This window comes from Prionailurus bengalensis, chromosome B2 (assembly GCF_016509475.1).
Source record: "Prionailurus bengalensis isolate Pbe53 chromosome B2, Fcat_Pben_1.1_paternal_pri, whole genome shotgun sequence".
NCBI classification, from domain to species: domain Eukaryota; kingdom Metazoa; phylum Chordata; class Mammalia; order Carnivora; family Felidae; genus Prionailurus; species Prionailurus bengalensis.
In genome coordinates, this window is record NC_057349.1 from 21,135,555 (window position 1) to 21,150,462 (window position 14,908).

At 41.8% G+C, this 14,908-nt stretch overlaps 1 protein-coding gene across 2 annotated transcripts in view; it reads right to left on the bottom strand.

Moving 5' to 3' along the window:
• The window catches only part of LOC122489259 (desmoplakin), a 48,736-nt gene that overhangs the window by 16,953 nt on the left and 16,875 nt on the right, over window positions 1-14,908 (bottom strand). For both annotated transcript variants that reach the window (XM_043590862.1, XM_043590863.1), the window contains exons 3-12: window positions 14,629-14,777; window positions 13,454-13,628; window positions 10,034-10,162; window positions 8,799-8,849; window positions 7,472-7,633; window positions 6,559-6,663; window positions 5,425-5,520; window positions 4,727-4,852; window positions 4,244-4,396; window positions 1,500-1,654 (exon numbers count right to left, since the gene is read on the bottom strand). In XM_043590862.1, the coding sequence (XP_043446797.1) occupies window positions 1,500-1,654; window positions 4,244-4,396; window positions 4,727-4,852; window positions 5,425-5,520; window positions 6,559-6,663; window positions 7,472-7,633; window positions 8,799-8,849; window positions 10,034-10,162; window positions 13,454-13,628; window positions 14,629-14,777 (1,301 nt within the window). The remainder of the gene's footprint in view (window positions 1-1,499; window positions 1,655-4,243; window positions 4,397-4,726; window positions 4,853-5,424; window positions 5,521-6,558; window positions 6,664-7,471; window positions 7,634-8,798; window positions 8,850-10,033; window positions 10,163-13,453; window positions 13,629-14,628; window positions 14,778-14,908) is intronic.

Sequence of the window (14,908 nt, forward strand, 5' to 3'; positions counted from 1 at the left end):
AATAGAAGGAGACATAAAGAGTTTCCCAGGCAAACAAAAACTAAAGGAGTTCATAACCACTAAACCAGCCCTGCAAGAAATGTTAAAGGGGGCTCTTCGAGTGCAAAGGAGAGACCAAGAGTGACAAAGACAAGAAAGGATCAAAGAAAATCTCCAGGAACAATGACAAAACAAGTAACACAGTGGGAATAAATACAGATCTATCAATAATTACTTTGAATGTAAATGGACTAAATGCTCTAATCAAAAGACATAGGGTGTCAAAAAGGATAAAAAAAAATGACTTATCCATATGCTGCCTACAAGAGATTAATTTTAGACCTAAAGACACCTGCAGATTGAAAGTGAAGGGGTGGAGAAATGTTTATCACACAAAAGAAAGTTGGAGTAGCAATGCTTATATTGGACAAATTAGACTCTTTTGCTTTTGTATCATTTTTATCCTGCTTTGGTATCAGGGTAGTAATGGCCTCATGGAATGATTTTGAATGTATTGCCTCTATTCCATTACTTGTAAGATTTTGATAAAGATCATCATTAATTATATAGTTTTTAATGTTTGGTAGAATTCACCAGCGAAACCATATGGTCTTGGGCTTTTCTGTGCTGGGAGATTTTTGATTTCTAATTGAACTTGAATTCTTGTTATTGGTCTAAGAAGATTTCCTATTTTTTGGATTCAAGATCTGAGATTCAATCATGGTAACTTGTGCATTTTTAGGGATTATCTGGGTTTTTTTCTAAGTTATCTGAATTGTTAACATATAATTGTTTATACTAATCTATTATCACACTATGTATTTCTGTGGTTATATGCTGTACTATTTTCTCTTCCATTTCTCATTTTGGATTTTGAGTCTTCTTTTTTTTCTTAGTTAATGTAAAGCATTGCCAATTTGTTTCTTTTTGTGGAAAAACTGGTTATTACTTTCCATGTTCTGTTATTGTTTACTCTGATTTCTATTTTATTTCTTTCTGATTTTCTTTGTTCTTTTTTCTTCCTCTACTAAATTCTAGCTAAGTTTCTTCTTTTTCTAGTTCCTAGTGGTGTCATGTTGTTTATTTGAACTTTCTTAATACAAGCATTTATAACATAAATTTCATTCTAACATCCGCTCTTGCTGCAACCCATACATTTTGAAATATTGTGTTTGCTTTTTCTTTGGTTTCGAGACATATTTTGATTTGCTGTTTGATTTCTCATTTGGCCCATTGCTTGGACAGTTGTGGGTTGCTTAATATTTAATATTTTTTTAAAAGAATGGCTTCCTCCAGTCCCCCTATACAGTCAGACATTCTTCTTTACCTTCCAATATAAACTATAGTATCTTCAACATAAAGTTACATGACAATGCAAGGGGACCTTCCCGAGGCTCCTTTTTTCAAAGGAGGGGATTATAGTGAAAAAGGGTGGGTCTACATTTCTTGTATAAGCATTTGCCCCCTATTTCTCCACACTTGCATTCACACTGTGGCCACTAGGAACTTCAACAACTTACTTGCAAGAAAGGTCCACAGCCAGAGGATTCGGAGGGGGTATAATCAGACCAACAGAAGGGACGAGCATGTCCACGCCTCCCGGACCCGTCACATACCACTTGCTGCGCTCATTATTGTCCTTCAGGATACACTCGTCCCCTTTGTGCACGATTTTCTGTAAGGCAAGCGGTCCAGTGTTTTGGCTTTACTCATGAGTACACACATTCTTATCTTTTCTCTCAAAGAGAGAAATAGAGATGAAATATGCAAACTGTTTGAGCTTCTATCTTATTATTTGCCTTAAATGAAGATGATCTTTACACATCCCATCAATACTGATGCTTTAAATAATACATGTGAGCCTAAAAGGTGTGTATAAAATGAATTAGGTAAAGTAACTTTCCAACGACAGCCTGGGGAATCCATCAGTAAAGTGAGAAATCCTTTTGTAAAGCAAAAATTCCCCCCGTGGCTTTTCTATTTTTGTGAGTTCATATTTTATATATTAGATTTGGGTATGTGGGAGTTACCTGTCTCATTCACTTGCTCTTAAAAGTTAGAAATAAAAAAAAGGAAATTCTGAAATTCTTTCCCAGAAAATAACTTTCTAAATTAACTATAACATCTAAATAGCTTACTTTTTTTTAAGTTAATTTATTTATTTTTTTTTAATTTTTTTTTTAACATTTATTTACTTTTGAGACAGAGAGAGACAGAGCATGAATGGGGGAGGGTCAGAGAGAGAGAGGGAGACACAGAATCTGAAACAGGCTCCAGGCTCTGAGCCATCAGCACAGAGCCCGACGCGGGGCTCGAACTCACATACCGCGAGATCGTGACCTGAGCCGAAGTCAGACGCCTAACCGACTAAGCCACCCAGGCGCCCCTTAATTTATTTATTTTGAGAGAGAGGAGGAGAGAGTGCACAGGCGTGAACAGGGAAGGGGCAGAGAAAGAGGGAAAGAGAGAATCCCAAGCAGGCTCTGTGCTGTCAGTACAGAGCCCCACATGGGTCTTCATCTCACGAACTGTGAGATCATGACCTGAGCCGAAATCGAGAGTCAGATGCTTCACTGACTGAGCCATCCAGCCCCCTGAATAGCTCGCTTTCTAAATCAACTGCATAGCTTCTTGAAATGGGTACACTTCAAATAGGACAACTATCTTAACTAGTGAAATGTAATAAGCTTGATATTTATGTATTTCATACCTCTATTTCAACTTGCTTCTCTCCATGCAAGTTCTCTCTCTTTTTTTTTAATGTTTATGTATTTTTAAGAGTGCGAGAGAAAGAGACAGAGTGAGATTAGGGGAGAGGCAGAAAGAGAGGGAGACACAGAATCCAAAGCAGACTCCAGTCTCCGAGCTGTCAGCACAGAGCCCGACGTGAGGCCGGAACTCACAAACTGTGAGATCATGACCTGAGCCGAAGTCAGTCACTTACTTGACTGAGCCACCCAAGTGCCCCTTACCATGCAAGTTCTTAAAACATTTCCACCTGTTAGAATAAACTCCACCGTTTTATAACATGTATCTAAACAGCTGGTCATATATTTCTTAAATCCTCCATAATTTTTACAGGAAAACAAAGTTGTGCGGGGGCGCCTGGGTGGCTCAGTCAGTTAAGCATCCGACTTCAGCTCAGGTCATGATCTTATGGCTCATGAGTTTGAGCCCTGAGTCAGGCTCTATGTCTTTTGACTCTGTGTCTCCCTCTCTCTGCCCCTCCCCTGCTCCTGCTCTGCCTCTCTCTCTCTCAAAAATAAACATTAAAAAAAATTAGAAAAAAAAAAGAAAAAAAGCTGTGAAAATCACATAAGTAATTAGTAAAAACAAGTCCTCTTTCCATATAAATGCTTGTATTTACCACAGAGCCTGCAGGATTAATATGCTCAATCAATTCATAATGTCTGTAACCACATTCACTTCAAACGCAGCATAATGCTCACATTCCCGCTTTCTTTCATGTCAGAAACTTAAAGTTCTTTACAGAAATTTTAAGATTTTAAAATTTAAGATTTAAAGGGTGGGGCATGGGGTGGCTCAGTGGGTTAAGCATCTGACTTCAGCTCACGTCATGATCTCACAGTTCATGGGTTCCAGCCCTACCCTGTGCTGACAGGGCAGAGCCTGCTTGGGATTCCCTCTCTCCCTCTCTCTCTCTCTCTCCCTCTCCCTCTCTGTCCCTTCCCCCACTCTCATGCACTGTCTCTCAAAATAAATCAACTTTAAAAAAAAAGATTTAAAGGGTAATCACAGATGAAGTTCTGCATATTAGAAGAAGAGAAGTATTAATACTTAAAATGAAAAGTTTAAAAATAACTGTTGCCCTGGGCACCTGGATGGCTCAGTCGGTTGGGCATCCAACTCTTGATTTCGGCTCAGGTCATGATCCCAGGGTCATGAGACAGAGCCTCACGTAGAGCTCTGTTGTAACCTCAGAGCCTGCCTGGGATTCTCCCACTCCCTCTTTCTCTCTGCCACCACTTGCCTCTCTGCCTTCCACTTGCCTCTCTCTGTCTCTCTCAAAATAGATAAATAAACATTTAAAAAATAATCACCACTGTCCTAATTATCAAGAGCTATGATAAGAGTCAGAGTAAAGCTGCTGCAGTGCAACAATTTGTTGGCTCTGTGTATGAAAGCAAGGCATTGACTTGGCTGCCCACTGATACGTGGATTAAACTCTACTCCCTAGATGTCAAAAATCTCTAAGCAAAGAAAGGGAAAACATGTGATTCATTCTGAATAAGTGAATGCACACCTGGTCTTGTTTGTAGTCACAGAGAGCCCTGAGAATAATGGGTTTGTTGCTTCTGTAGTCTGGGTTGCGTGGTTTCAGCTGCACAATCTTCTTGGACTTGTTTACCAAGTTCTGGACCTGACGCTTGTATTCCAGGATTTTCTCTCGTTCTTTCTGCAATTGGAAATAAGATTGTACTTTAGCATAGATGCTCAGTGCATTTCAGGTAAGACCTGCAAATGACATTAATATAGCTGCTACGATGTCACAAATTAGGTATTGCTACAGTTGCCTCAGCTACAAAAGGCTGCAGGTTTATCTATCTGCAGGGACGATAGGAACCTTTCATAACAAACCACTTCAGCAGCTACAGAGCCATGAATGAAGTGGGCAGGAAAGAATATCATTGTGTGAAAAGACTTTGCCAATAGAATTTGAAGTATGCTTTCCAAAGGAATTTTCTTGGTAAGTAATCAGTATTCTGTCTTTGTTTTGCGACGATACCTCCAGCTCCTTGATCTGTTCCAGCAGGCGCTGCAGGGGCATGTTCTTGTCACAGGGGTACTTCTTCCTGATGGAGTCCTGAAGGCCCTTCAAGTAGGCTTCAGTTGACTGGGCTTCTTCAAAAAACTATTAAAGATGAGAGTGATCACATGTTAAGGAAAAGGAACTCAGTAGGCAACTACTATTTCCATTTCAAGGAGTACCTTCCCGGAGCCTATTTAATAGGTGGCTAAAGGAAAAGGTTACAGCAGAAGGTATATTAACCTACGTGACAGCCAGAGACATCTGAGTGACTCATGATCAAGTTGCCAATCTGTGCTCCTTGACACAAAAAGCCAATAAATAGGATTTGTAAAATATTTTGAAGACTGTATTCAGTGCTTCTAGGAGCACATTCGAAAGATAAAGTATTCTGGGGCACCCAGGTGGCTCGGTTGGCTAAGAATCCGACTTCAGCTCAGGTCATGAGCTCGTAGTTCACAAGTTCAAGCCTGGGGTCGGGCTCTGTGCTGACAGCTCAGAGCCTGAAGCCTGCTTCAGATTCTATGTCTCCCTCTCTCTCTGCCCCTCCCCCACTCATACTCGGTCTCTCTCTCTCTCTCTCTCAAAAATAAATAAAACATCAAAAAAAATTAGAAAAAAAGAAGATAAGGTATTAAGACCTATACGACAATTAAATTACTACTAAGCATAAAAACCTGGAAGTAGGCAGCATTTTCTTTGAGATGAACATCAATGCACTTAGTGATCTGGAGAATCCAGCTCCACTGTGTCTGAAGAGTATCCATATATGCCTGAAACAAGAAACCATCAGCTGTCACATTGCCACTCAATGATAAGGACATCCATTCTTTGATTGACATGTGAGCCTGAATGAAAGCTACAAAATATGTTTTATCTAATACCAAATCAAGCAAACATTTTTCTAAAAATTGAAAACAGAAACTTCCCAATGCAGGGGGTGCCTGGGGAACTCAGATGGTTAACTGTCTGATTCTTGGTTTCGACTCAGGTCATGATCTCACAGATTGTGAGGTCTGTACTGATAGCGCAGAGCCTGCTTGGAATTCTCGCTCTCTGTCCCTCCCCCACTTGTGCACATGCACAGTCTCGCTCTCTCAAAATAAATTAAAAAAAAAAAAAATTTCCCAATAGGGAACTCTTGGTATGGTAGAAATTAAAAACAGTTTTAGCAAATAGATACCATTAGGAGATTAGCCAAAATATTCACTCAAATGGCATAGTTTCTGACCAATCAGAATCAGAACAGACACTGGGTGGCACTGGGGCAGGGTCCTTCCACTGCACCCTGTTCCTATACAGCTTCTGGATAATGAGGAAGTCCAAGGAACCCATGCAGAGGGCTTGAGGGGTTTATCAACTGGTATGAAAACCAGTTTCTAACAACCAGTATGGCCATTACAGTGCTGCTACCAGCTAATGTTGGCCTTTAGCACAGCCCACAGATGGCAGCCTAGGGCAGAGCTCAGCGGCCCAAAGGCTACACTGGACCCACTGCGTGTATTTATAAATAAAGTTTTGTTGGAACACAGTCATGTTCATTCACTTACATGTTGTTATGGTTACTTTCACACAACAATGTTTGCGTTAAGTAATCTCAACAGAAACCAAATGGCCTGCAAGCCTAAAATATTAATTATTTGGTCCTTTCCAGAAAAGCTTGTCAGCCCCGAGTCTAGGGTTTTGATCCCAAAATATGTAAAATAAACTTGTCATGGCTTTATGATACATACGAACCATTCAATCTGTATGGTATTACTTTATAAAAAGTTCCCCTTTACTCTCTATTGAAAACATCTCTTGAAGCCTACCTCAATTTTGTCTGAAGCTGGATGCTGATTGAGGACAAGTTGGTCACTTTCTTGTTTAAGCTTATTGAGCTCTTTTTCCTTAACTTCCAGTTGGCTCATGCGTATCTGTAAACGAAAGAAAAACAAATCCATCAGAGCAAAGTCACCATTAGCCGGCCATCACTTCTACTGGTTTTAGGGAAAATTAGAATACAAAACTGCATTCTGGAAATGAACAATGTCAAACAGTCGAATTATGGTGTCCTCAAGAATCATAGCATTTTAAAGACCAGAAAGGGGGGCGCCTGGGTGGCTCAGTCGGTTGGGCGGCCGACTTCGGCTCAGGTCACGATCTCGCGGTCCGTGAGTTCGAGCCCCGCGTCAGGCTCTGGGCTGACGGCTCAGAGCCTGGAGCCTGTTTCCGATTCTGTGTCTCCCTCTCTCTCTGCCCCTCCCCCGTTCATGCTCTGTCTCTCTCTGTCTCAAAAATGAATAAAACGTTAAAAAAAAAATTTAAAAAATATAAAAATAAATAAATAAATAAAGACCAGAAAGGATGTTTGAGATCATCTAGTACATGGCAGATGTCACACTGGAGACATGTCTTGTCCCAATCCACACAGGCAAAGGGACAGCAACAACTAATGGTGAGATTTCCTAATCCTAGGTTTGAATCCACCATCCTACTGGGCTACACACACTTTGGGATATCCAAATGCATAACTCTGACTCTTATCTACTGTCTTCCAGGATGGTAAGCAATGCATTGCCCCTCTAGAGTCACTGAGAAGTTTCCAGAAAGGAATGGCTTGTCATGACCATTTCAACTGAGGCAAATTCCACATAGCTGATTAAATTATTGAGACCTTTGTCCCCATGTCAGGGCCCTGTCAGGCAAGAGCCTCGCATCTACAACTCCGAGGGGCAAGCTTACAGAGAAGGCCTCCTGCTTCTGGGCGATGTTGGTGTTCCGGTCGCTCCAGTCATAGAGCAGTTCCTCCTCCTCACAGTCATTGATCCACATGATCTCTCGGGACGTGGCCTGGATGATGTTCTGCAGCTGTCGCAGGTGATCCATCCTCTCAAAGGACGCTTTCTGCAAGGCAAGTTCAAAAGCAGCATTAGGATAACAGTATACACCTTACTGGTGTCCTCTGCAGTTTCCATAGATAAATCTGTGTGGTCCCTTTCATTTAAAAAAATTTTTTTTTTTTTAATAGACAAATACAGGGGCGCCTGGGTGGCTCAGTCAGTTAAGCGTCTGCCTTCAGCTCAGGTCACGATCTCACGGTTCATGAGTTTGAGCCCCGTGTCAGGCTCTGTGCTGACAGCTCGGAGCCTGGAGCCTGCTTCAGATTCTGTGTCTCCCTCCCTCTCTGCCCCTCCCCCACTCATGCTCTGTCTCTCTCACTCTCTCAAAAGTAAACATTAATTAAAAAATAAAAAAATAAATAAATCACATGAATCGGTAAAATCTTCCCTGACCACCTAGGATGTAAAAAAAAAAATCCATCCAAACTTATGATCAACAAGGGAGCAATTTTAGATTCAGTGGAATAGCCTAACCCAAAAGGGTCTTGATTCAGACACTGATGTTTGGTTTTGAGAATTAGTTTTAGACTACAAAGGGAAAAACGGATGCTTAGAAAGATAAGCCAAGTTTTTCCTGCCCTCTGCCGCACCCCAAAATTTCAAGGTGCCATCAGTCATGCCCCGGATCTAATAGGACAATTGTGTCCTACATTGTGTCCCACTAGCCACATTATTTTAAAAGGATCACTGCCAACAAGAAAATATTGAGGACGTGAAGCCAGGGTGTCACAAGTAGGTGAAAAAAATGGCAACCGCTCTTCTTACCAGTCAAGTGAACTGATTTCACGTTTGTCATAAAATGGTGATGACGGTCTAATCACTCTCTATCTAGGGAAAACAAGTCTTATTTTTGTTTATACTTCATAAAAAGGCTGCAATTGACCAATGGAAAAGCTTTATTTAACACCAAGTATTTAATCTGTGTTATATACGTGACCCTCAACTTGCAAATAAACAGAATATCAGTGAATACTGTCTTCAGAGAAAAAGTCTCCTAACTTCACTTCTGAAGGAACCCCAGCAGTGGAAATGCAGTTAGCATCTACAAGCCCCTAACTATTACTTCCGGGTACTTCCTGGGTTATTAGGTGCTAACGCCCAGGCTGTTCTCCACTTTTATGGAACTGAACTGAACTGAATGCAGAGATGTCAGAAATAAGTCTGCTTACCAGCAGGTTTTCATACTCCTCCTCCAACTGGTAGATGGCAGATTTCTCCCGCTAGAAAAAGACAAACAGCGAGCAAGTAGTTAATTCCCCTCGTGGGTTTGTACAAAAAGAGCAGCCCTTCTAAACCTCCTTTTTGTCAGATATTGACTTCAGATTCCTCAGTAGAAAGAAGTATTTGCTCTAGAAAAATCTCAGAAAATCTCTCAGTAAAAATCCCTTTTACTCATAGGGACCTTTTCCCTCACTGGTTTTTTTTTTTTTTTTTTTTTTTTTTTTGAGAGAGAGAAACACAGAGAGAGAGAAAGAATAAGCAGAGGAGAGACAGAGAGAGAGAGAGAGAGAGAGAGAGAGAGAGAGAGAGAGAGAATCCCAAGAAGGCTCCATGCTCCATGCAGAGCCTGATGCAGGGCTTGAACTCATAAACCATGAGATCACGAGCCAAAATCAAGAGTCAGACACTCAACCAACTGAGCCACCCAGGCGCCCCCTTACTGTGCTTTTGTTGCTATCACCACAAAAGGTTGATCACTTAAAGACTCACATGTTAATTCATTTGTTAAGTTTCACAAGACAACTTAGGACTCTCTAGACCTTAGAGAAAAAAGGGAGAAATTTGGTGAGATATTCAGGTAGACAAAAGTAAGGGAGGAAAAAAGGCAGAAGTGAGGATGAGTATCTCTGGTCTAAGTAAAAAAGTGAGAGGTTTAAAAGCAGGAGATCTGGTCAGGGGGATCCAAGTACTTAAAATCGAGTGATTATTTCATCCTGTATTTCTTGAGCCAGATGCAAGTCAGCCCTTTGACAAAGGAAAAGTGTCAGGAAGAGACACGATTTCCCTTATTAGAAATCCATTGAATTACCACATAGGAAAGGATTTTCCAAGCACACAAATTTTATAATTGTAGCTCTCTATTTAAGAGATGCTCTGCTTTCTAAAAACAAACAAACAAAAAACCCTACCACCCTCAAATACCCTATTCTACAAACTGTGCCCAAATGCATGTGTGTCCACCTTTCGCCTTCTGTTTACCTCTCCCTCGAGTATTAACACAGTCTCTAGCAGGTCTATTTGAGCCTGCTTCCCCATTTATGAAATGGGATTTTTAGAAATTTCCAGTCTGTTATGGAAGAAATCTTAGGCTAATGTTTCAGACAAAAACGCCCAGGATCAAGAAATTCCACAATCCCTCCATATACTTTTCTAAGATTCTAAAACTGAAAACATCTCAAAGTACCAGGTCAGCCTTAATTTTGTCCAGCTGCCAGCGATAGTCCCCAATGGCGTTGTGGATGCTCCTGTGGCTGTTGATGTGCTGCTCCACGGAGGCCAGGTCCACGCCCCAGGCCACCATATCCATCTCCGCCTGCCAAGGGAAAGAGTGTGCCCTTCATTTCCAATCCCTTCCATTAGATTCACCTTAGCCCCAGCAACAGGGGTCAGAGTATCAAGGGACAGCCATAGCTTCCATTCAGATAAACATGAAGATGTAAATATTCAATGTTCTTGAACCACCCCCCCCTGCCAAAAACTGTAAAGGCTTGGAATTCCTGAATAGCAAACAGGGCTTGCCCAATACTTCCCACAACTTGTTCAACCCCAGCTCAACACGGCTGAGGAGAGATGATGCAGGAAGGAGACCCTTGAAAGCTAGATTATGTCCTCTAACGAAAAAAATATCTACCTGTGCACATGCAAGTGGCATGTATCTGTATAGTATGTGTATGATATATTAGAAAATACTGATAGAAGTTCCTATATTCAGTCATTTTATTTTTTTTAATATTTATTCGTTTTGAGGTGCAGGAAGGGGCAGAAAGAGAGGGAAAGACAGAATCCCAAGAAGGCACTGCGTTGTCATTGAAGTGAAGTGAAGTGAAGCCTGACACGGGACCCGATCTCACGAACGGTGATATCATGACTTGAGCTGAAATTGAGTCGGGTCCTCAACTGACTGAGCCACCCAGGTGCCCCTATATTCATTTTAAAATGTGCATCAGAAATAGCTCATTAAGGTCAGTCATGTACTACTTCCCAAGCTAAACGGCTGACCTCAAAGTATTTTTCACTGTTCATTTCTTTAAATTATTGCGATTCATGTTAATTGTTGACTCTTTAAACTTGGCATTTACCATTACCTTTCAGGATGCAAAACTCCCTATGGCCCACTTCAAAGAGAAGTTACTATAGCACATACTCAAAGTCTCATGTTAGCTCTTTAAGAATTAAACCTGACTTTCTAATTTGAGTCCCCACTACTTCAAATTTAAGAATGCCACATAATAAGAAACAAGCGTACTATTCCACAAGTTTCATACTGAGGCAGGTCTATTATCTCACGTTTCTTTTGCACGAGCTCATGTAAATTTTCAAATCACCTGTGTCATCTCTTACACACGCCAAGGGCAAACATCCCAGTCTGGTATTGCAGCAAGAACATAACACACATTGTTCTAAGCCACATCCATGTTCTAATACACTTGGCAAGCCTTCAGAAAGGGGAGCCATTTCAGTCAGATTGCTGAAAGTTACCAGGGACTTTGACCTTTCTCTCCATTGCTCTTTTCGGCTTTCGAGCAGAAACAGGTGAGTGCACTAGGAAGTTAATAGGATGACCAGGCTCCTGTGCACGCCCCTCATTACCAGCCAGGTGTATAGTATCTGAGCAGCCCATCAGCAGAGACACAAATCTGGGAAACAAGAAAAACCTGGCACAGGAGATGTGTGACTGCTTACTGATCATGTGGCTGGGGACACTGCTGCTCCCTTATCAGCTAGCTGGGCCTGTGGCCCAGTCTCCTGGGAGTGAGAAAGAATGCAGGCTGTGCTTGGGGGAAGAGGGATAAGAGGAAAAGGGCCCCGAGAGAATCCCAGAGCAAACCCTCAGTAAGTGATAAAACTACTTCTAGTTCCTTTCAAACCATGGGGGCCAGCTGATCTGAACTGCATTGCTCATCAATGGCACCTATTAAAACAACACTCCCCCACCATGACAGAAAAGTGAGCCCACGGGACGATGCCATTTTCCAAACTTAAAAATGTTGAGCCTTTGCTGCAAAGGATTCTTGCCAAGCTACACCCAACATGAATACAGAAAATGACCGGTGATGGGCTGTCATTTTATATAACTGTCATACTAAGGAGGAATTAGGCGATGGGATGTTTTCACACCAAACAAGTAACTTGGTTCAAAGGTTGTCTCACCTAACATCACTTATGATGTAGCTCAAGCCCCACCGGTTCTGCCAAGCAAGCCTTCCTTTGAGGGCTCCATTCCACAGGGACTGGAGCACCACCCCTCCCCCAGCCCTATCTGAGCAGGATTTTATTACAGCTCAAACACAGCAATTAACCCCACACTGTTCTGGACAGAAATCTGGCATTTGGGTGTACATGTCTTGTTTTCTTCAATAACATTCATTTCCAGGACTACGAAACATAATTTTGAACACACCCTTTCTGGTATGGTGCCAATAGATACAAAAAAGCTCAAGGAATGTGTGTTCAAAGATGAGAAGAGAATCTGAAAACATGCAAATAGGACTCTTATTTATGTTTCTGGGATTGTAACTGACTTTTCTCCTCTATAAGCCCCACCTTGTATAATAGTATTATATAGTCTTTATAACAAGTAGGAGAAAAGCTTAATTGAATGAATGAATGTACAGACCCGTAACCCTCGCCACTTAGGTAAAAACATATACAAAAAATGTTAAGTGGTTGAGAAACTTTGAACCCACTGCTCAGTTGGTCCAACAACAAACAACAAAACCAGTATTTCTTACAACCACAACCACATGGGATAACAAACGATGTCTGCACAACTTATCATTCTATTGTATCCACCTTCTCGAGAGAAGGGTGGGTTATTAGCATCAGGTTTTTCATTATAAAATCCCCATCTACATGATTATGATATATTTCTAATGCCACCTGTTCATTAAAGGGCCTAATGACCACATAAAACAACAAAACAATAATTAGCATTGGAAAACACTTTGTAGAAACTGCAGTTGTAGGGAAAGGCTCAGCATATACTTTGGTTGCCATTATTTTACTCCCCTCCCACACCCATGACGTAATGATTGCACAAGGCAACTGATACTTCAAAAGTATAAGGTAAGCAACCGATGAGCCCAAACCAGAATATCCAGTTTTACTGTTTCCAGCACCTCCAATTTAACATTTTAAATAAACCTCTACAAGATTTTTTTTAAGTACCTATCAGTAACACAGATGAGGTCACTTACCACCTTACCACTGCTCAAGTAGAAAGAACAATGACCCATGAACTCCAACACATTTTCAGGTTGGGAATGGTAAGAGCTAGATATTCAAAATCTACTTATTAAATTATACCTGTTAAATGTTACCTGTATGATAAATTAGGACCATAAAACAATGAGGCTGATTCCCTAAGCCACAGAAGAGAAGAAGAAAAAAAAAAAAAAACGCTGAAGTTTTATTTATTTCAAAAAAGAAGCATTCAATTTAAATTGTATATCAGGAAAATACGGAAAACAGCAAGTTTCTACTGCCAACTGAGGTCCCAGACCACTCTGTGGCCAGACCACTGGGGCCAACCCTGCCATGTTCTATACACCTGACACCCAGGTGTGGAACACTCCAGAACCAACCTCGTCTGGAAGTTGCTTACCCTCTGCTGCCTCATCCACCCCAGACATTCGCTGGTGAGGCGTTTGGTGAATTCATCCCACCCGGAGCCACTCTGACAGGTGTACCCTCCACCACCTTTGGAGCTGGCCCTTCGGACTCGAGGGACGCTAATGGCTTTATAAAGGGCTCGCATTTGCTCCTGGAGCTGAAGCAGTCTGAAAGGAAAGGAAAACAATTACACTGTGGCAGGAAAACAGCCTATGAAGACATGTTCTGGACAAATGTCCCCCCTTCTGAGTCTCCTTTGTATTAGCACGGAGGTCACAAATGTCTTATTTAAAAAATTCTTTTCTTTTCTTTTTTTTTTTAAGTTTATTTATTTTGAGAGCAAAAGAGACAGGGTGAGTAGGGGAGGGGCAGAGAGAGAGAGGGAGAGAGAGAATCCCAAGCAGGCTCTGCACATCCAGCACAGAACCCGATGGAGGGCTTGAACCCATGAAGGTGCAAGATCGTGACCTGAGCCAAAACCAAGAGCCAGTTTAACCAACTGAGCCACCCAGGTGCCCCTGAAGATTTCTTTTCTTTACCACATGACTTGAATCTCAATCACATACAAGAACCTCAATATTATGATGCTCCGAGTCTGAAACATCACAGAAAGTGTTGCTGGCTTTGCCTAACCCGGTAGCACCCCCTGCTTCCCCCCAAGTTTCACCCTGGGAATTTGCCTCGTGCCATGGGCCCCAAGTACCATGACAGCAAAATCAAGACCACCCATCTCTGCTCTGAACTGCTTTTTCAACTCTACGCGCCTCAGTTCTGTATGCATCAAACAGGGCTTGCCTTGGTATTAGACTCTTGAAAGTCAAATGCTGTGCCCAAGGTTTTCGCTGCCCCCTAAAACATGGAGGTACACGTAACATCTCATAACAAACTCAACCCCTCAATCAATACAAGCCCACTCCTTCGGGCACCTCTGTTTAATTCTTTTCATGGCAGCTTTGTGATTCCACATAAGAGGAAAGTAGAATAGAATCACTATACAGCTACTGTATATAGTAGCTGCACAAACACCAAGCGTGCCCAGCCTTTCCTCCAGAATGGCTGTGGTTCCTTCAAGGGAAGACCTGGGCCACATGACTGAGTGCCAGTGGGTGCATGACATTCTTCTTCATGAGGCCTGCCGGTAAGTGTGCTCTGTGATAAAGGCAATACCTTTTCTGATAGGCATCACAGGGCTGGCCCATCTGTCGCATCTCTCTGATCAAGCTATCGGTAATTTCCATCTGATCGTTGGCCTGGGCAAAACATTCATCCAATTCTCTGCTCCGAGCCAGCTGTATCCCATCTCCATATTTCAGTTCCTAAAGGAAAGAATCCACATGAAGGCAACACACGATGCTGGAGAGGAAGACTTTCACTTGTGTTCACGGAAGCAAAAGCTTCTGCTGTAAACTTGACAAATAGTAGAAGATGCCATTTTGCATGTGACTAA